Source organism: Pseudochaenichthys georgianus, chromosome 4 (genome assembly GCF_902827115.2).
Source record: "Pseudochaenichthys georgianus chromosome 4, fPseGeo1.2, whole genome shotgun sequence".
NCBI lineage: Eukaryota > Metazoa > Chordata > Actinopteri > Perciformes > Channichthyidae > Pseudochaenichthys > Pseudochaenichthys georgianus.
Window position 1 is genome coordinate 18970174 of NC_047506.1, and position 21745 is coordinate 18991918.

The 21745-nt window shown below is 39.0% G+C and overlaps 2 protein-coding genes across 2 annotated transcripts; one reads left to right on the forward strand and one right to left on the reverse strand.

Annotated features, from left to right (window-relative positions):
* Positions 1–494: 494 nt before the first annotated feature.
* On the forward strand, positions 495–5639 carry ndufs7 (NADH:ubiquinone oxidoreductase core subunit S7). The gene is made up of 8 exons (XM_034082035.2): positions 495–564; positions 1500–1536; positions 2146–2217; positions 2305–2425; positions 2683–2862; positions 3223–3269; positions 4369–4457; positions 5418–5639. Exons 1-8 carry the CDS (start codon positions 549–551, stop codon positions 5513–5515), a joined length of 660 nt encoding a protein of 219 aa, XP_033937926.1. The 5' UTR covers positions 495–548; the 3' UTR covers positions 5516–5639.
* A 2109-nt stretch (positions 5640–7748) lies between these two features.
* Positions 7749–11611, reverse strand: gamt (guanidinoacetate N-methyltransferase). The gene is made up of 6 exons (XM_034081511.2): positions 11268–11611; positions 9472–9617; positions 9278–9341; positions 8878–8945; positions 8315–8425; positions 7749–8020 (listed from the first exon to the last, which is right to left on the reverse strand). The coding sequence occupies exons 1-6, from the start codon at positions 11443–11445 to the stop codon at positions 7880–7882; spliced, it is 708 nt and encodes a 235-aa protein (XP_033937402.1). The 5' UTR covers positions 11446–11611; the 3' UTR covers positions 7749–7879.
* Positions 11612–21745: the final 10134 nt, after the last annotated feature.

Here is a 21745-nt window from a genome sequence, read left to right on the forward strand (position 1 = left end):
TCAGATTATTATGTGTTACATAATTTAGAGTTGATAAGGGCTATTAAATATGTTTCACATAAATCATTGGCCAACAGTTTAGCCACTTTATGCCTCTGCACCTCTGTAGTCTAGAGACACTTATTAAGATCAAAAATAATCCATAAAATATTCAGTGACAATACTACATTTTTACGGTTTAGTTTAAATTGTAATGTATATCTTTACATAATGTTCATCATCATACTTTAAAAAGTCACATTGCCACAAGTCAGTAGTAGTCAGTGTGTGTCAGCCAACCTACAATTGCCTACACTTGGTGATTGATTTGTAAAGGTTTATTCTGCCATTGTATTGTGTCAATATTCTTTACATTTACTGGTTAGATATGACCACCATATTTCCCTTAAATAAAGAATACAAAAGGTTAACCTTAAATTAACTATATTTCTGGTAATGCTCTGAAACCTTATGACCCGGTTAGATAAACTGGTTGTCATTGTTACAGCAGCGCCCTCTGTAGCTCGAGCTCATACAGGAAGCAGTCTGACGTAATCAGAATCCCAAAGATGGCAGCGTTAGCAGGTAAATGATGTTTTGATCTAACAAAAATGTTTTTTTAATAAACATTACGGCGTTTCTATACGTATGTTGATAACGGTATATACACACCTAAACATATATAATACGCTACCCACTGTTTTGATTGTGTCGTCACTCGGATTTGTAACTTTATTGAATGCGCACACTGACCTTGCTCTGTCGGCGTTAGCATGGCGGCTAACTGGGTTAGCGCTTACGTGATTTCCAGATGCATTCAAGTAACAGTAACTTTAGCTAACAATATAACGACACGCATTGTTTAAAGTAAACCAATCCATTTCAGTTATGTTAGTACGTTTGCATCTACATTGGGGGTGGACAACCATGCCAAACATGTCGTTAGCCACAGTATGTGTCCTCATCAATGGATACGATGGTCAAACCAAACTCCCCTTGAAGCCTGTCAGGGTTTCCTCATCATTTTCTGCGAACCGTATGCTGCGTCAAGTATAATTTAAGAGTTTTAAAGGTTTCCACAAAGGCTACTCTCAGATTCGGCGTGCTTTAAACACGCCTAGCAGCATCTAAAGCAGTAACAAATGGGTCTCTTGTGGTTATTGACTGTACTGTATTATACAGTACCGCTTAAAAAGGGGTAACCTTATCGTTTACAGTTGAATTGTAAAAAATGATTCTGAGGAGGATCGCACAATAATCTCTAGTAGAGATCACCATGTCCAGATTTAGCAGTCAGTACTTGGATTGAGATGATCTCACTGAGGTTAAACATTTGTGTCCATCATTAAATTGTCAGTTCATCTTGACAAAATAACTAGTAATGTTACACCTGAATGCACTGTTCAAACAAGATCACAAAAAATATTGAAAAATACAGCTGTTAAAACATGTTAAGTATTTGCATTATATCACTGTTGTATACAATTTATTCAGTTTGGGAAATGCTTTTATTTTTGCAGCGCCTCGTCTGGCCATGTTCGGCTGCTTTTCAACAAGGTAAGAAACTTGCACACGTTTTCTTTGTTTCAATCTTCACCTAATTTAATTCAGCTCCTTGTCCTATAGCTGCTTTATTATTATAACTTGAACAGGAGTGGAGTTCGTTTTCTGGTAAAAAAAAAGAAGAAGCTTGAATTGCTCGCCCGCAGCTATAAGAAAGATCTAACTTTAAATTCAAACTCTGCAGGCAGTTAATGCAAAGTGGGATATTCTCCAAAAATATCCACATCGACCACATCACACAGTAGGTCAAGTTACACTGATACTGTAGAGGTCAGATTGTTTCCCATTGAAGAGAATAACAAACGGAAACAATCTTCTTGAAAGCAATTGCTGAAACAATGGCTGTGCAGTCTTTCTTCTAGCAGCAGGAGAGCTCAGCCTGTGTGTGTGGAACAGTCACGGTAATCCTTTAAAGCGGCATCAAGTTTAGGGAGCTCAAACTAAATCATCGTCTCATATAAAATCTGCCCATCTGTCCATCACACACAGTGTCTGTCATCGCACTGAAGAATTACATTTCTAGTGAAACTGACTGTATGGGATTTCATTGACTGTTACATATGTATATGTTATAATTAACATGCTTATAAATGTTTTCTCCAGGCCCATTTCAGTATTTGCTGTTCATCAAAGGAGTCTGCACAACATTGCAAAAAAAGAGAATACCACCACGAGGTGAGTTACCAGAGAAACTCTGGAGTAAATATGTTTAATCTGTAAACACTGTGTACACAGTTTAAATATTCTGTCCTTCTGTTGCAGCTTGGTTCCGGTCAGAGAGCAGAGCACGGCAGTGGCAGCAGCCCAACCGGCAGCTGTAGCCACCAGCAAGGGGGAGTATGTTATCACCAAGCTGGACGACCTGGTGAACTGGGCCCGCAGGGTGAGTAGATGAGAGGATGTTGGGAGTGGTTACACCTACATATGTGGAGTGGATTGATGTCTGCAGTTGTTCTGTCTCGTGACCTGGGATGTTACTGCTGAGGGGTGTACCACAAAGTTAGATGTCTTTGTTAATTGTTTTTAATCGAGGGAACCCTAGCAGATAGAAATAGCATATTGTGCTTTTTAAAGCTGATATATTAATGCATCTCTACCTGTGTTGCTGGTCTTCATGTCTCTGCTGTGCTCATCCTTCAGAGCTCTCTGTGGCCTATGACCTTTGGCCTGGCATGCTGCGCGGTGGAGATGATGCACATGGCGGCACCTCGTTACGACATGGATCGCTTTGGAGTGGTGTTCAGAGCAAGTCCCCGCCAGTCTGATGTCATGATCGTGGCAGGAACACTGACCAATAAAATGGCTCCTGCTCTGCGGAAGGTAAGGGGGAAATGGTGGGATGTAATAGCAGCTGTTTAATATTGAAATAAGTGTAACTTATCACGCTCCAAACAGCAGACCCCAAACACTATCTCTGATCTCATTCAGCTCCGTGGTATGGAGGAAAACTTTTCCAAAAACTGGATTTCCTGCTCAGACATTGTCAGTTTTCACTGCAGCTCTCTCAGACTTCTGTCTCTGCATGAGAACAGTATAGCTGTTTATTTGCCGCCTGGATTATGACCAGCCTGTCGCTCGATCGGTAGACTGGCACGAAGCCTCCTTCCAGCCGAGAGGACGGATTTAGGTCTTAGTCAGACTTTATATAAGAGTGACTGAAGTGCGTCTTCTTTCCAACAGGTGTACGACCAGATGCCGGAGCCCAGATACGTGATTTCCATGGGAAGGTATGCTAACAGCAGTCTTCTCTTCTCTTTCTCACTGAATACTCTTCATGTCCAGTCAGTAGGGGCTTGGACTGGGAGCTGTAGGGTCGCCGGTTCAAGTCCCCAACCAGACCTAAAATATGGAGTGTGGACTGCTATTTGGAGAGGTCCCAGTTCACCTCCTGCCCTGCCGTGGTGCCTTTGAGCAAGGCACTGAACACCCCCCTTCCCCCCCCCACTCCCATTGCTCCCCGGGCGCTGTACAATAGCTGCCCACTGCTCCTAGTACTAGACTCCTGGTACTAGGATGGGTTAAATGCAGAGGCCACATTTTGTGTGTACTGTGTACTCTGCATGTGTGTCCATTTTAAAGAGGGTTTCAGCCCTCCCAATTCTAATTCTATTCTATGCCCCAACACCTGCCTTAATGTCTAGTTTGGCTGTGATTTAGTTTATCCAGTGTTCTTCTTTCTGATTTATGGTCACTAGAATTTACCTGAAATCTTTGTATCTTTCATTGTTGTCATGGTGTGCTTAAAGTTAAAGGGGACCTATCATGCAAAATGCACTTTTGTACGTCTTTTATACATGAATATGTGTGTCAGGGAACTCACCAAGTGTCAGAAAACACAACCCTCTCTCTTTTCCTCCATACCCAAATCTCTAAAAACGGGGCTGCAACGGAGCTGATTATTATTTGGATTTTTCTGACGTCAGAAAAGGGGTGCTCCGGTAATATGGGCAACTCTCCACCTATCAGGGGAATGAGAGACCGCTCGAAAGCGCTGTAGTACATATGACAGGCCTGTAAGTGGCGCTGTAGTCTGCCACAAAAGCAGAATCAGCCCTGGCAAAAACAGGGCTGGAAAAGAGCAAATAGAGCGAAATGAGGCATGACTAAAATACATGATCTGTTTGGTATTTTGAAAAAAAAAATTCACAGGCATGTTTTATATAGGTGTGGCCCTACAATATATGTTTCAAATATAGCATGATAGGTCCACTTTAAATGTTTTTTTTTGCACTTAAATAGCTTTTAAATACCTATTGTTTAGAGTCTGAACCTCAACTGTAATTGTCTCAATACCTAACGGTGTTTTCCAAAATGATGCTTTTCCAGCTGTGCTAACGGAGGAGGCTACTACCATTACTCCTACTCTGTGGTCAGAGGATGTGACCGAATTGTACCAGTGGACATTTATGTTCCAGGTAAACATTAGTGCACGATATGTTACTGATCAAATCTACAAAATTGTTTAGTTTTTTAAAACTGTCATTTAAAATGAGGACATATCAAACACACACTTTATGATGAACAGTAAATGCCCCTGTGCACAAATGCACGTGAAGAAATATGAAAAGAGTTTGTTTTGGAAGAAGTTGACTGGCCTGCACAGAGCCCTGATCCAAACCAATTTTTAAACATCTTTAGGTTGGAATAAAAGACTTGCTGCTTATCAACCTCATTGCCAGAAATCATTCACTGTCACTGATGCGTTTGTGGATTTCTGCAACCAGGTTCCAAAATCTTATGGAAATCCTTTTTGAACAGCAATCACACATTTGTTGTTTTGTTTGCTGAAATAGTTTTGAAACAGTCTCAATGCAGTACAGATAGACCAACATGAGCAAACAAGACTCTCAGCTAAATAATGAAAATGTTTTAAGTTATTCTAAATACCTGCCATTGCAACATCCGCTCAACGATTTATGACCTGCAAGTGATCAGAAACCTTAACAGGGGTGAGAGGGGCAGAGGGTCAGACCCTGCTGCTGTAAAATGAGAGGTTTTCTAAAAGGAGTCTGGCAGCTGCATATCTTTATGGGACGAGGCGTTGCTGCTTTTGTCGACAGGGGCCGCCAAAGTCATTACTAACGTAACGTTTGTATTGACGTGGCTTCAAAAATGTAGGATCAGGTTCATTAAAAAACACAGAGGTTTATAACTATCTCAGTGGTAGTAGTTGAAGCACTATCAACTGTATTATTGTTATCATTGATAGTGGCGGGGGTCGATCTATTACCAAATCATTGAATTATTAATAAATACTGGTAATATTTGTAGTAATGGCAGTACTTATTTTATTGTAATAACTAATATTATTACATGAAAACTGCTTGGCATTTTCTTGCTGTCAGTATGAGTAATACGAGTTGCTCTGTTTTCAGGTTGCCCCCCCACTGCAGAGGCTCTCCTCTACGGGACTTTACAGCTGCAGAAGAAAATCAAACGTGAGAAGAAGCTGAGGATCTGGTATAGGAAGTGAATGTGTAATATGTGTCTCTGTATCTGGTATGTAAATGGTGTATTTCTGGTTTCATTTGGAGTGCGGCTCCTCCTCCATGTAGAGCTACAGGAACTAACTTCAATAAAATCCTTACTGTAATTTACACTCGGTGCACTGCTGTTTATTTTCAACCTAACCGCAGCTGTCACTCAGTTGTTCTGCTTCTTTAGTTCAGTTTTAATTATGGAGACTGTTTCTGTTGCAGGGAAATCATGTTGGTGTATAACCACACTTTAGTTTGAAACAATTACATTATTGTTCTCCTTTTTTTTTTGCCATCTCTCGACATACAACAAGACCATAGAATGATTTAAGTTATCCTGTTCTATCTTAAATATTGTTGCGAATAAACTGGGCTTGCATGAAAACACATTGTTTTGTCATACTGTGTGTCATTCTTCCCACTGTGACCAGTCAGGCCAAGTTCAAACCACAAGGTGGCTCCTGTTGTCACCAGCACCGATACCTGGATGAATAGTGATATAATTAATAAATTATCAAAAATATTTAAAAATAAATAAATAAATAGCAACACCTCGTATTCACATTTTATAGAGGATAAAAGAAGACAAACAATTGGTAAAAATCCAAAAGGAATTGTGACCGAGATGTGGGCTCAGCAGGACGTTGAGGTGACACAAACTCTATGATGGTGACACTTTCTGAATTGCCTCAAAAAAGATCTGGCATGTATTTACAATATCCTGTATTTGTAACAAATGAGCTAATACGAATATACCATAATTGAGAACTTAATGGAGATATTGGTTCTTTAAAAACAGCTGCATCTCATAGAGGATCCAAAAACCCAAATGGTTGAACACATATTAGCCAAATACCTCCACTAAAGATAGGAATACCTCAGCACTAAAGAATGTATGAAAAAACAAATGTTCTTAATTATTGTTTTGTATAATATTATTGTTATCTGGGAACATTGGGAAAAAAGGCTTTTTGAATTCCTCCTACACCAAAAGGGCCAACCGTAAAAATCCTCAAAGATATTCATATAACAATAAATGCCAAAGAAAATAAGTAAATCTTCAAATTCTAGAAACTGAATCCAGAGAACATTTGGATATGTTGCTTTAAAAATGTTTGCATTTCAATTTGGTGTGATTCAGATTTGAGATCTGCCAGCTGTGGTTTCCCACCGGACTGCAGCTTGGAGTTGCGTCATCCGTTCATTTAATTATTAATGTGTCTGCACCAGGTGGTCACTTATTCGAAGTATTCGGTGATAACATGCACCGTTATCTACAACCATATATTCAAACGTTTGCTGTGCTGGACCGTGTCCATCTCAGTGGACAATTTTACAGCCAACTTATTGTTTTATTGAAGGCTTTTCATTATACATTGAATACTTACACAATTACTTAACAGTGTAGCATGCAGTAATCTATATTGTTAGTATCCAAATACTTAAATTATAAATTATGTAAATAAAGGAAAATCCATTTAAACTGCTCATTTTTGTTCGATTTTTTAAATGTATTTAAGAAGGCCATTTAAAACATTTTTTAGCTTGTGAATCTGTGTGTACCATTATGGCAAAGTGTGCTCTTGGAGACACCTACTGTATCAAGAACTCCCACAGAGACTGCTCTCTATATTTCTGTCTGTCTGTGGACATACCTGGCCCAATTATATGTCCCATATACATGTATTTGTGATAGAATCTATAATAATATAACACTTTGGTAGGAGACATACTAGATCATGTATATTTGTTATCTTGACAATTGAAGGGCAGTTTACTTCTCTACCTCTAAGTTAACATTTAGAAATGTTGAGACTTTGCTTTTAACAAAATATTTTGTTTTGTTAGTCAGAGTGTGGTGTTTTTTTGCTTTTATTTCAGTAAACAACCTTTGAGATCTGTTCCCCCACTGCTTCTGATGCATGCCGCTGAGCAATTATGCATTATTTGGAAAAGTATTGAGGTCAAGGAAGATTTTCTGGAGTTTATGACAGATACTGGGTGATTTAAGACGTCAAACAGATGGGGTGTAAATGTATTTTTGGTGATTTGATGTAGTTTTAGTCTGCTGTGAAGAATAACATTTATTAATGGCCTGATAATTTAGTAACAGAGCTGTAGTGACCAACAAAACCTATAACTCAAAAGAAGACATTGGTCCGAAAAATTGAACAATTTGAAAACTTAAAACTTTAGTACAAATTGTAATTAAAATGAACACATGCAATCTGAATCGGAAGGACTTGTATTTATTGAGATATGGCAGATAGTGGAATAAACAGTCAGGAGGTCAGAAGGGTCAGATGAGAAGGCACATTATGGTACAAAAAAAATAAAAGTTGCAGCAGCATCTTCAGGCTTTAGTCCTTGATGATGGTGGGAGTGATCATCTTATTGAAGGAATAGTATTTGCATTCTTCGGGCGGTGCGATGTCCATCGTGGTGGTGCTAATCTTCTCTTTCTTGAAGCCAGCTTGGACTAGATGAGGCATCTGGGTCTCCTGAAAATCGTTAACAGACAGCGCTGGTCAGTGTGTGGAGGCCGGCAGGGCTATTTATCGCTAACCTTGAAACGATTGCAACATGTAATTCAGGTTGTACTCGGAACAACCTTGATAGAAACACTCACAGATAGATAAATATGACACGTTAAACATTTCTGTTGTCATACACATTCCAAGCAACAGAAGCAAATCACAACTAAGAAGACCACGCACAGTGCAGAAAACAGAAGTTATACAGTTTTTGATTAGTTAAATGTCTTGTCCTTGAGTTGAGTTAAGAAGCTGACCAACCTCGAACATCTTGACGATGTTGTCGTATTTGGTCTTGAGCAGCTCTCCCCAGGAGGTCAGGTTGCAGTAGGTGAGGACACCGCCGGACTTCAGCAGCCTGTGAGCGTGACCCTGCAGAGACACCCGGAACAAATCAATTAAACCGGGGATATGAAGACTCCAGTATGTGCACCACACAATATATTAACACTACATTTATTAATACTGCTTCTCAATTTGTTTTTTATTTCTATGTTTGCAACTTAAACAATCATATTCACGATGTTGCCAAATGCTTTTCTGACCTGCTGTATCTAATATTCAAAGATCATTGAATTTTAATGTTATTAAAAAACATTTACTTCAGCTTATATCAGAAGTTTTAATTGTAATTGTTACAGATAGAGAAAAAAGGTTAATTATTACGACTGTATATTGAAATTTGAACTATACATGAGTGGCTTGTATCCACTTTACATGCAAGCAATTCCAACAATCCAGTGATTATTCTCCTTCAGTATTTTAATCCTTTCAGGACGTTTTGTAATGTACTGTATCGTTTTATGTACATTTTAACTACTTACCTTAATGAAGTCAAACTGATGAGTGTGCCATGTCTCCTCTGACAGAGGGTATGTGTCATACAGGATACCTGGGAGAAGAGAGACATGTTTTTAGTAGACTGCATTCATTTGATTGGTTCCCTTGTATACGTCAAATAGGTGAAATGGATAATGTCTCAGTGTGTTCATCAACATCTCGTGCACCAGTAGCTGAAGTTTTATGGAATCTTTAATGGATTATGCAACCTCACACTGACTTTCAGCAATCAATAACTTCAACTGAGTGACCAAACCGGGGCAGAACTTTTTTTACCCTGATGTGGTAAGGGATAGTCCATCAGATTTTTAAGAAAGCATAAAGGGAAGAAATGTTTGTACTGTCTTGTGGTGTTTAATAACGCTGTCTGGTTTGATTTCTTACCATCAAAGTGCTTATCTGGCAGAGTGGAAACAACGTTCTCCCAAAGGCCCTTCAGGGGGACGACCTGCACAAACATAACCACACATTTTACACATCTTTAAGGACAGTAACAATAACCTAGACGTGCAAACATGCAGTGCAACAAAACATCTGTAATAAACCAATACCTGCAGATAATATTGATCTTTACTGACCTTATGTGGCTGAGACTTAGCCCAGTTCTCCAGTCTGGCAAAGACGCCGTCGTTGCACTCAATGATCCAGTGCTCCTCGATGGGAAAAGACTCCATCTTGGTGGCAGCGATGGCCATGCCGAAACCAATCTCCAGAACCCGACCGCCTACCAGACAGAACCCAGGGAGACAATTACGTCAGAAAATATGAGAGAAACTTGTACAACTGTGACATTCATTTTTAGTCAGCAGTTAATTCTCAGGAATTCTGATGGATAGTGGCTAGTCTTTGGTGGTGGTAAACAATAAACACATTTCAGTATGCACATGCAGGTAAAAATTGGTGCAGAATGTATTATGACTTGTTTAAGACTCAAAACTAAGAGTTTGGAGTGCAAAGAATTTCTTTCAAAACGATGACTGCGATGACACTTTGAATGTTGCAGGGCTCAGTAGTATAACATTAGCATTATTTATTTTCTGAGTCATTGCGCACATGGACTAACAAAACCATGCACTCAGGTTTTTGTAGTTGAATTACGTCCCCTGTGTTGGGTGTGGAGGGAAAGCCAGTTGTTTGTAGCCAGTTGGTTGGTAGTAACCATAAAGGTAGTAACATGTGTTTTGACAGAAAGGTCAAAGGGTTTCATTTCCTTTCAGAGAAGCATATAAATAGATGAGGGGTATAGGCTATGTGTCGCCGCTTGACCCCTTCAAAATGATTTACTGAGTCTTTAATCAGCAGATCACTGTAATATTCACATTTTAATTGTATTATGTTGTGTACATGTTTTTAAATCAATCAATTGAATCTTAAAATTAAGAAATAATCAAGACATGAATGGCTTGAATGCATATGGCATTAAAATAATATAGTGGACAATAACAACATTGTGGTTAGAAAATGCACTTTCAGTGTCCAACATTTCCAGTGAACTACATGTTTCATAAATGTATGTCTTAAAACATGCAAAGAGAAACGTGCATCTGAACAGTGTTGTGCAGACAGTATCAGTGTACACACAGCCTTTCCCCTCCCACATGTCTGCGAGGGTGTGTGGATCGTTCTATTTTCACACAAAGCAGATGTCCATTTCCCCTGCATATTTCTTGGCCAGATCCCATGAGTAGAGAAACAGCTGCTGTAGTACTCACACATCATTGAGCACCATGCTGCTCACACTCTCACGTGTCCCCCATATCATTTATCAAAAAATAAATGTTAACTATTTAATATGTGTAAAAATACATACATACATACATACATACATACATTAACACACCAAAATTAATTGACCAAATCTCAAAAGTCCACAAACGCATTTCAATGAATGCATATTTTACTTCCAATTCCTATAAAGCAGATGGATTTTTGTTATTTTTAAGGACTTTTGTCCCTGCATCTTGCATATTTATTTAGAACCTTTGCACATCCCCAGAAAATACTTTTTTTGGTATACATTACTGCCTCCTGCTCTTTCCTTCTCTCTCCTTTTGTAATAGTTCCAATGTGTGTATATTTAAAACATTTTTTTAATAAATATATGTTTTGCATTTATAAATCTCTTTATTTTACAGAAAGGTATCCTACACAATAAAACAGTTCACTGGAACTACAGTTTTTTTTGTGTTTAGAGAATATGTTCACCTATACAGCAACATATGAATGGCATAACTGTATATATGTTATTTATGACATTATTTGGTGTTTTTCTTGTTTATCGCCCTAAGGAAAAACAGCTTATTATGGGCAAATTAGTCCAATAAAGTAGTCCGATAATGGACAAACATTCGCTTTCCTGAACCTCGACTTTTACCTTTTGAGGCTGCAACGGTCGACAGGGAGTGCATGTACGGGGTCTCCCAGCGCTCCATCACGGGCTTGCCCATGATCTCCAGGTGTGTATCGGTCTCATTGTAGCCGGCGCTAGCGTCGTGCCAGGAGGGCTTGCAGTCCTCTCCACTGCTGAATATGGGCTCAGCTGCGGTGGTCATTTTGTAGTAATATGGAGGAGAAGGTGGTGGTTGTTTGGAGTCTGTTTAACTGTTGGTCGGACTGTGTCTCCACTCAGAAGAGAGTGAAAGGCAAGAGGCAGCGCTTTATATCGGGCTCAGAAGTGCTGACACGGCCTGAGTTTCACTGCAGGTCAAAGACTCACACACATTCCCAGAGGAGGGAGGAGGTGTCCAAGATCCTCTGTAGAGCAGATGATTCACTCTGCGGTAAATAACTGGCTCACTAGCTCTGCAACATAAAACATTATTTGAATTTAGTAAACCTTATGGTGCTCAGTGTTCAGGAAAGGTATTTTCCTGAACATAGGTGTTGTAGCTTACTCCCTTATTCTGCACAGGCAACTCGCCAAACTAATGAACATCATAAAAATAAAGCCTCACATGAATATCTTCCCTGCATTATCCTTAACCTATTTATTTGTATGATACTTCCTGCCATGTATATCTTTCACATACCCGATAACCAATCTGCAGACAGCAATTTAGCCTCAGGAGGAAATGGCCTGTATTTGTGGGCTTCCCTTGATATCTGGGTAACTCATAACAGCCAGCCCAAAACCTAATGTTCCTTGTGGAAATGTGTAATATTGTAAAATCCACCCTGCATAGCTGTTTGAGGTCCGGGCGGCGGTAAGGCATTGACCTTATAGGGTCAGGATATCCCACTGGATTGGGCAGAGCACCTAAACAAATAGAGTAACTTGCACAAGCCTGGAAAACTGAAGTACTTAAATGCTACGCAGAGTGGGTCTGACATAATTACTCGCAGGTCATTGTTTGAAGTGTGAGAACCCACTGAAACATGGTAATGGGGTCGGTGCTGATGATGTTTATATTTGCATTAATATGCATAGGCAGATATCTGTAGGGGTGAATAATAAGCTAAATCGTCATCAGAAGATAAACACAAGTTGCATTTTGGCCAATGCTTTCTGCCTCTTCTGCTCTCCACATTTAAGTATGTTGCATAAGCTGCATGCAACCAAAGCCAGCTCAAAAATTATAGATCAATAACACTCTTGACACTTTTTTGTTCTTTTTGGAAAACAGTAGATATCTGTGCATAGAGGCATAAGGTATATTAGGCTGTTATGTTTGTTTAAAACTGAAATAAGAAAGTTTCAGCACCATGGTGTGTGTGAGGACTGAAGTCACTGCCATCGACTCCATGAAGTCACTGTGTCTGGCCACGAAAAAAGGCGGAACATGAGACTCCTCTAAATCCAAAAGTCATTTTTTTAATTATGACAATTATGAGTGAGCTTAAGACGTGCTGGTAGCTGTATTGTATTACCTTCGGATCTGGATACGGTTTCCCCTTTTGTTTGTGTTCTTTATGCTAAGCTAAAGTGATAGGCTACCTTTTACATTAGTTACATATTGAACATATATAGTTTCACTCCTCTCATCCATCTCTATCACAAATGAAATGCTAAAAATGTTTTAACAAAATAAATCATGCTCCATTTCCTATCTTTTAAAATTAGGTTTCTTGTTTAGATGGGACTGAACTGCAGCAGAGTGAGAGCTCTGTTTTTTCTTGCTCTCTGAGCAAAGACAGCTGAAGCTATTGCATAAGAAGTTGAAGAAGCTAAATACACTAAGAAAAGCCCTCAAGCTGCAGTATTTATGAAAAGCATTAGGCTATGTTTTTGTATTGCTGCCCTTAATGTGTTAACATACTTTAAGCTAAAGCGTAGTTCAAACTCTCGTAAATACACATGCCTACAATTGTAAGCCTATCCTTTTCACAAAGATGTATACAATTGATGCAGGTGCTCGCATGAAATTAAAATGTTCTAATTGTTTATGCATTACGATGTTCAAACATTATTAGTTCCTTCAGAGACATTTTAGTCCTAATGTCTATATACAAACAAAAATTTGAGGTGTTATTGTTTTTTTGCTAATACAATAAGTTTACGTGATTGTTATAATCATAACAGGATATAAAATGCTATTGAAACATTTTAGATTCCTAGATTACTTTTACAAATACTATAGCATGTAAAGCAGAAACAATTAGGTAATAGGAAAAAGGTTTTAAATAATGAATTGATGCTTTGGTTAAGTTGATTTTATAATGTCAATATGGCCTCTAAGAAACAGCATGAACTACATTAATGTAGTGCATTGAATCAGATGTGTAGATAACAGTCATAACAACTTGTTTAGTGTAGGTTATAATTGATAGATTAATTAATTACAACAAACCCGATGTCACTGAGGCTTTCCATGTGTTGTAATATTTACTGCACAAACATGGATCATCTGATCATCTTCACAGGCACTCTGCCCCGGTTACCCATCATGCACTTCAGTCCCATTAGGTGAGGCAGAGTGAGGCCGGCTCCTCTGTGAGGGTCCTCATCAAAATGCAGGTTTTCATCCACCTACCGCTCTCACACGAGGCTCTTCATCTGCACTGCCTGTGAATAATAGTTATTTCCAGGAGCTCAGATTCATTCAGGAACCACAGCACTCTGATACCTCATTCACACCAACGGTGTTTCAGGGCCGGTTCGGAACTGGAGCTTGAAAAGCACCGGGTTTTCCTCTTCACACCGCAGCGGAGCAGCCTCTTAGCTCCGGAATCCGGTTCGTTTCAAGCACCAAAAAATTGTCCGGCCAGAGCAAAAGCAGCACATACGTCACGCTTAAGTCGAGGCGGGTGCAGGGCAGATCACCTCCTGAACAACAACAAAAAGCCCGCGTTTTATCCAGTTTGTACACAACGATGGAGAAACTTAACAAGAGTTTCAGAGTTTCAGTGTTTCTACCATAGACTGTATACAGGTTTCTGCTCATGGTGAAGCAACGTGTCTGCGTGTTAAGGTGGAACCTGAGCATTCACGTTGATCACCTCTCATTATAACTCATTATACAGCTATAAAACTATAAATATTCAACTTTACTTCACGTGTTCATTTGAGAACAGCTGTCAAATACCTGGGTGAAGGTTACAGTTCATTTAAATGAAAGATACAACGTTACTCCACACTCATGGTTCAGTCCACCTTAAGAAATAAGACCGACCTCGGAAGCAGTTGTGTTTTAAAAAAACTTTATTGACACGAGTACACTTTTTTATAATAATATAACTAAACCACAGAAATGACTCCGGAAAAGCTGCAGATAGAGCCATAAGAAATGAATGCAACTGATTTCATCCGCGCGGTTTCGCTTTATGAAGCAGGCACGCAAACGGTTACGTCATGACGCAAACGATGACGCAACGACGCATTACCAGTCGGACTCTGGGCGGTGTGAAAAGAGTCAGAGCTAAACCGAAGAACTGGTTCTGAACCTGAAAAGCTCTAGCATGGAGCTTGAACCGGCGTTGCGTTGGTGTGAATGAGGTAATAGAGCCATACAAAATGAATGCAACTGATTTCATCCGTGCGGTTTGGCTTTATGAAGCAGGCACGCAAACGGTTACGTCATGACGCAAACGATGACACAACGACGCATTACCAGTTGGACTCTGGGCGGTGTGAAAAGAGCCAGAGCTAAACCGAAGAACTGGTTCTGAACCTGAAAAGCTCTAGCACGGAGCTTGAACCGGAGTTGCGTTGGTGTGAATGAGGTACGAGATGGGAAACAATAAACACCTTCCCTTTTTTCTGCAGTTCTCCAAGCTCTCATGTCACAGACCACAAAAAGCCCATCAGAAACCTTACGATGAGGTTTTAGCTCCAGGAGACTGTTTTATATTTGTTTTCCTCTCAATCAACACAAGATAAATAATCCCAATCAACTATCCATTTTCAAAACATAAACAATTTCACTTTTCATATTAAAACAATTCATCCACCACCTTAAACATTGGACATAATAAGTAGTATTACAATTAAAATGCTTGTTTACATTTATTTCCCCCTAGTCTGGGGACTTTGTCCTGGCTGATTTTCTCTGTGTATGCTGCTCGGGACGTATGTGCCATACAAGCGTACACAGCTCATGTTCGGAGAAACCTTAAAGAAAGGCATCAGTAAAGTGGAACTTATGTGTGAACTATTCATATCTTAAATTGCACTGTAACTTTTTATTCATGTATTTTTTTCTTTTAATGTTTATTTTGTATCTTTGCTTTTTAATGACTGTTTTTAAATGCCTTTGTCTGAATGTCTTTCATTTTTGTAAAGCACCTTGAATTGCCTTGTGTTGAAAGGTGCTATATAAATAAACTTGCCTTGCCTAGAAACCTCTTTAAACAACACTCTATAGCTCTTAAACGTTACATCTTGTATATTACTTTTTCAATGTTATCTTTACATTTACATCCTTTTCAGGAGGGCAAAAACAACAACTGCCTCTTCGTTAGCTACTTTATCACATGACCTGTTTCATCACCGGTGCTCTTTAAAGGTGTCCTCATATAACATGCTGCTGCCCTCAGCATTTCTCGACCAGGGTCAAACTGAAGGGAAAGTCGAGTCAAAGGGCAGCAGAGGTATTCCATACGTCAACCAGATAAAAATAATTTCATTATCTGTCAGTTCAGAGTCCTCTTGTGTTTTTAACTCATGTGCAGACAGATTTCACCAAGCACATTTGTATGTTAAAATAAAATGTAAAGCATGTTGGCCTAATGACCAATTACAACATAATTACTTTGGTTAGTATTTGAAAATAAATGTGTGTGTGTGTGTGTGTGTGTGTGTGTGTGTGTGTGTGTGTGTGTGTGTGTGTGTGTGTGTGTGTGTGTGTGTGTGTGTGTGTGTGTGTGTGTGTGTGTGTGTGTGTGTGTGTGTGTGTGTGTGAGTTGAGCTAACTGTGAGCACTCTGGAATAATTGATGGCATATATATATTTTACTGGCTCGATCGTTGGTGTTGCCCAGGGGTGCCCAACCTTTTTTGAACCGAGAGCTACTTTTAAAGTTGCCAGTCTGCCGAGATCTACCAGTCCAAGCGTCCAGGCGTAGCCATTACTGACAGCCTACTACCAGGTAAATACACACTTCTACTTGTATAAAACTGACCTTTGTACGATTAATACTTCATAAAATACTGCAGATCCTTTATCTTACCTCTTTCTAATCTACACACATACAAGTATTTAACTGAAGTTACACAACAGTGTTGTTGATACAGAGTTGGAATTTATTCACACGTCACATACTACAGTGGGTAATGTTTTCAAGAAACATTGAACAGTGCTGCCACATATGACACAGGAAAAAAAGAAAAGACACTGAACCCTTTCTTTGCCATTATATAAAAATATTGTTGCTACAAAAGTGTAAATTAGGCTTACTAATAAGACAACTCAGATCTGAAGCTACGCAGGAATCTGCTGCCAAAGTGCAATAAAAAAAGACAAAATTAATAGAATCAAACTCTTTTTTTTGCAGTTTAGTAGAGTATAAAAAGAAATGCCTTTAAAATAGGATGCAAGCAACACTAGTTTCTTAACCTGAATTGATAATAGACTATAATCAATTTAAACAGAACATATCTTAATGTTTGCATTCTTATACCATTTTGTACAATAATTATAATGAATAAGTTCAAACAAACTAAAACTTACAGCTGATTAATAACGGTATCTAACTTGAGTTTTTATTATATCAAAAACCTGTTGAAATGCTACTGTTATTTTTACTGTCCCCCAAAAAGCGCGTCGGCAGCCTCCAGGAATGCTTCTTTCACAACTTCGCCGTCTTTGAAAGACTTCATGTGTTTCGCAAGAACGTGACTGACACGATAAGATGCTATGGTAGCAGCCTTGTTCTTGTTGTTGGGCCTGGTGAAAATGGACTGCTGTGCATTTAGCTGTCCTTTCAGGTCCCTCACCTTTTGGGAGCTTAGGGCAGAATTAGGAGGGAATTCCGTCTCGTAGCGTTTGTGCAGTTTTGAAATGCCGCTCCTAAATTACCCTTCTTCGATAAAGCTACGCTCGCATTGCAGATGAGACAGATGGACTTTGAATTGGAATAGATACAAAAATAATCATCCTCCCTCGGAGTGAAAATTATATATTTTCTGCCATAATTGTGGTCTCGTGTGTGTGCGTGTGTGTGCGTGACTGTCACTCCTCTTGACACGGACAATGGCCCAATCCCAAACCACACCCTCGACCCTACCCCTCCGTGACGGAGTGAACTCCGTCTGTAGCCACACTCGCAGCTCAACGAGGCTCCCTCCTGCAGATGGAGGGAGTAAATACAGCAGCAAGCTTTGGGACGGCCTCCCCTCTCTCCGGCAGAAACAGGAAAAGCCGTAACTGTATGTAACAACGGTTTCAAATCAGCATCTCTTAGACAAAAAGTTTAAATGAATAACTCAAATAAAACTCAAAACATCTTTCATTGTGTTTCAAAGCTCTTTTAGTTTTAAACCTGATGTTTATAAGCGTCTTAGTTTTTGCAACGGTCTGTAAATATACACAACTTTATAATAAAATGCACATATTTACCTTTTTCTAGACTGAACACGGGTATGATCCTAAGTTAAAAACATATGAGGTTATCATGAGGTTGTTAACATCGCAGTTTATCAGTGGATGTTTGCTGGAACTGCTTGTACACAGCGTGTTTCCTGACAGACACACACAGCGTGACTCCGGTCAGGTAGAGACCGGTCTCAAGTCAGCATCGCTGCAGACTCGTTGTTTGAGGGCTTGGTAGCCCACACCGCTCCACACTCGTTGCTTTGGAACAGCCCTTACTATGGCGGACCCTCCACGTGAACGCGCAAACGGAGGGGTAGGGTGTAGGAGTAGGGTGTAGGGGGCGGTTTGGGAATGGGCCAACGTCAGCAAATTATTGCCCACTAGCCACGCCCCGACACATGGGGTCACGCCAATCACAAAGCTGTGATGCGTTCAGGTACATCATTCTGGCACAGGAAGATTATGTTATAGGTCATTAACGATAAAACAGAATATTGTTGTTCTATTTTTAGACACATCTCGCGATCGACTGGGAATCTACCTGCGATCGACCAGTCGGGGCACCCCTGTAGCCTATCCTTTCAGTGGATGTGGTACCATGAGGTCAGATTTGAAGGTCTGATGTTCCACTTGTAACAGGGAGAGGGTGCTGTTTTTTATTTCAAGCTTGAACAATGATTTATGACTAGCAGTCTGTGGATTTATGCAGTGGAGGAATCTAACTGAGTACATTTCGAATTCTTCTATTATTTCTTTACTTTCCTGACAAAAGAAGCCTGGAGCAGCCAAATGCTGTAACATTACATTTAGTTAAAGCAAACATCGTTTTTTTATTTAATGAATCAGGTGTCCGTCTGCTGCATTTTATTACAAAATATATTTAAAATTAAAAAGAGTAAAAATAGCCCTAATGAAAACAAAAAGAAAAATCAGGCAGTAAGTTTACTTATTATTAATGGATATTTATTACAAAATGGATTGTAATATTAACAAATAAAGTAATATGTTCCACAAACCTGTATAGTAACAAAACAATGTATCTGTGTCACATGAGACACACTTCACTGGCTCACCAGGTGACATAAAGAGTTAAAGCTTTATTGGTAGCTTTAAAGCCAAATTGAAAAGTGCTCTAAAAGCTATTAAACGCAGTAACCACTGACTCTGCATTTTATAGATTTAGCTTTGTATGCAAATATCCAGTTTTTGTATGTATAACATGCAGTTGCTGCTGACATGGTCTGTAATGTACTGCTTGGTGCAATGTTCCCTGTATTTGTATAGTTTGTTAAGAGAGTGTTGTGTCACTTACTGAGCATATTTTTCAATTAACCTGCACGGCAGATAAACATTTTCTTTCAAGCCTTGTACAATACATACATTGCTATAATCTATGTTTGATATTGTATAATGTCAATTATAAACAACATAGAATGAGTTTACACACAACGACACTGACAATCCAGAGGACTTTTGGTAATCACATCATCATGCTTTCACCTCCTGCTCTATTTTGACTCACTAACAATATAGTACTCATTTGAGGTCTCTTTTGAGATACAGAATCAGTCTATTTTCCCCATGTACAATGTCATTTACATCCCCCTCCTCCCAAAAAAAACATGTCTTGATTGACTCCAGTCCCAGTGGAGGGAGTCTGCTATTATCTTGACACACTGAGGTATGACCTCATTTTGTCCTCTGAAAGAGATGAAGAGAAACAAGAACACTGAATGTGAGGGTGAATCTCATTCTGACATGTATAGTCCCTATGGGAGCTTTGCAAAGCTTGGGGAATACTCCAGAATGGATAGCGAATTACTTCTATTTGTATTGTTAATCAGTCATATACAATAATTGCATGATGAATAAAATGGTACACACATTATTTTTGCCATAATTCCTGATATATGACTCTATTAGAATAGTCCCCCTTCTTAGCGACCGTATAGGCTATGTATAGGTTATTTTCCATCTGACACAACATATCTCTAATACATCTGACGCATTTTGAATACATTTATTGCTAAACCTTCAGGTTTAGTAACCTTAGGTTAGTGTTTATAATTTAAAAATTGACATATGTTGCAGAGGGCTTTCATTTAAAACACCAATATGTTTTCAGACACAGTTTTACCCTGAAATCCAAAGCCTTCCTCTTTGTATGTACATTTGAATAGATAAGAAACTTTAATGTGAAAATGTAATTCAATCATTTTTTGTTTGTAAGAGATGGGTATTTGGTTGATTGGTGATAACACTCTTACTAATGGAAAACAGTTTCATTGGAGAAGCAAAGAGTAAAAGGGTCTCAAATGGAAAAGAGAATAATAAACATATAAAGGCTAGTAAGTAAAAAGGATTTTATAAAACCATAATGGGCAGTGCGTTTTCAGTGGTTTAAAATGTATAAAATTGACTAAAGTAAAAGTAGCAATATTGCATTATAAAAATACTACCATAAGCTTCCTGAATTTAGTTATTTTCTAAGCCCAAGTACAAAGTACTTGCAACAGAATGTATTAGAAATATCGAAAATAAAAATACAATTCACTAGCTGTGAAATGGTCAAACATTTTCCTCTTGAATAGAGTTTAAAATGGTATATGATGAAAGTACAAATACCGAAATAAGTTACCTAAGTACATGTTACTTACATACTGTTGATATAAACTATTTAATGCCAGATTGATTGGGAATTGCCTGTAATACAGAAACGTGACAGAGAGTGGAGATGTGAAAAAAGTAGGGTTTGATTAATATTAGAGACAGATATAATATCTTGAGGGGCATAACATTACCACAGTTTTACACACTATTGTGCACTCAGTGTGAAGACGCTTATGTTATCATGTACAGACTTCTTATTAAATGCACCTGAAAGGTGTTATTTAAGCACACCTCATTTTGTGTCAGTTAAAGGTGCATGACATGATTTAAATATCACTGTTTATTGCTCATCACTTTTGATCAGCTCAGATCTGCAACAGTAATAGCTGGGTGACCTGATCAAAAAGATTATTTTTTTAAATGTGCACATTCCTGTAAATAAAGGAGACCCTTTGAGTTTATAAAAATGTTTTATGTTGAGTTGTACCACATGTTCAAACTGAGCTGAAAACAATGTGGAATGATTTAAAAAACATGGGGGACACTGAAATCATATTTAGAGGATCAATAAAATAACAATCTTGGTCATTGTAATTGCTTTTAAATGTTTTAAAAATATTACCTGTTTATGCATTATGCATTTTATTTTTTATTTTATATGGCTGTTGTGCTCACTTACTTGTAGTGTGTAACAACTGTCTGTACTTTAGTTTTGATGTTACAACATAAATGCTGCCCCCTTTGGCCCTCTTGAAAAAAGTCCTGACCTAGCTGTAAACAGGAAGAATATATCGATGTGGGATAGCTCATTAATTATTCTTATATCCAGGCCCACCTTAACCTGCCATCAGGCCCTGGGGCTGATAGGTTTTGTAGGCCCCCTATTTAAACAACAAATGAAAGTCATTTATAGCCTCGGCAGGCTCTGTGATCGCACTTCTCCACTCTGCTCTACGCGCGCCTGGTCCTCTCCTCCAGATGAGTGACGTATCGGGCCTCCCTCATGTATTTGTCCGGTTGCCATTGGCTCCCCTCCACGTAGCAAGTCCTCGTCGTCCTCTCCATCTCCTCCAACAGATAATGTCCCTCCTGTCTGTTTTTCCTCTCCCGCTACTCCATCGCTATCAGAACCAGACGGCCTATTTGGCGCCGAGGCCCCACGGCCGGCACCGCTACTGCTCGGTACAGAACTCATCTGTCCTTCCTCCTCATCCTGGCCTACAGGTTTAAAATAACCTGTAAGCTTCGGCATTTTTTGTAATAGCTGCTTGTCT

What these genes read in the sequence shown, in the direction of transcription:
- ndufs7 (XM_034082035.2), top strand. An exon ending in AAAGAGAATACCACCACGAG is followed by an intron (nt 2,218 to 2,304) that starts GTGAGTTACCAG and finishes CTTCTGTTGCAG; the next exon opens with CTTGGTTCCGGTCAGAGAGC. An exon ending in AGTGGACATTTATGTTCCAG is followed by an intron (nt 4,458 to 5,417) that starts GTAAACATTAGT and finishes CTCTGTTTTCAG; the next exon opens with GTTGCCCCCCCACTGCAGAG.
- gamt (XM_034081511.2), bottom strand. Translation starts at nt 11,445, where the DNA reads ATGACCACCGCAGCTGAGCCCATATTCAGCAGTGGAGAGGACTGCAAG. An exon ending in CTAAGTCTCAGCCACATAAG is followed by an intron (nt 9,342 to 9,471) that starts GTCAGTAAAGAT and finishes ATGTTTGTGCAG; the next exon opens with GTCGTCCCCCTGAAGGGCCT. An exon ending in GCCAGATAAGCACTTTGATG is followed by an intron (nt 8,946 to 9,277) that starts GTAAGAAATCAA and finishes CTCTTCTCCCAG; the next exon opens with GTATCCTGTATGACACATAC.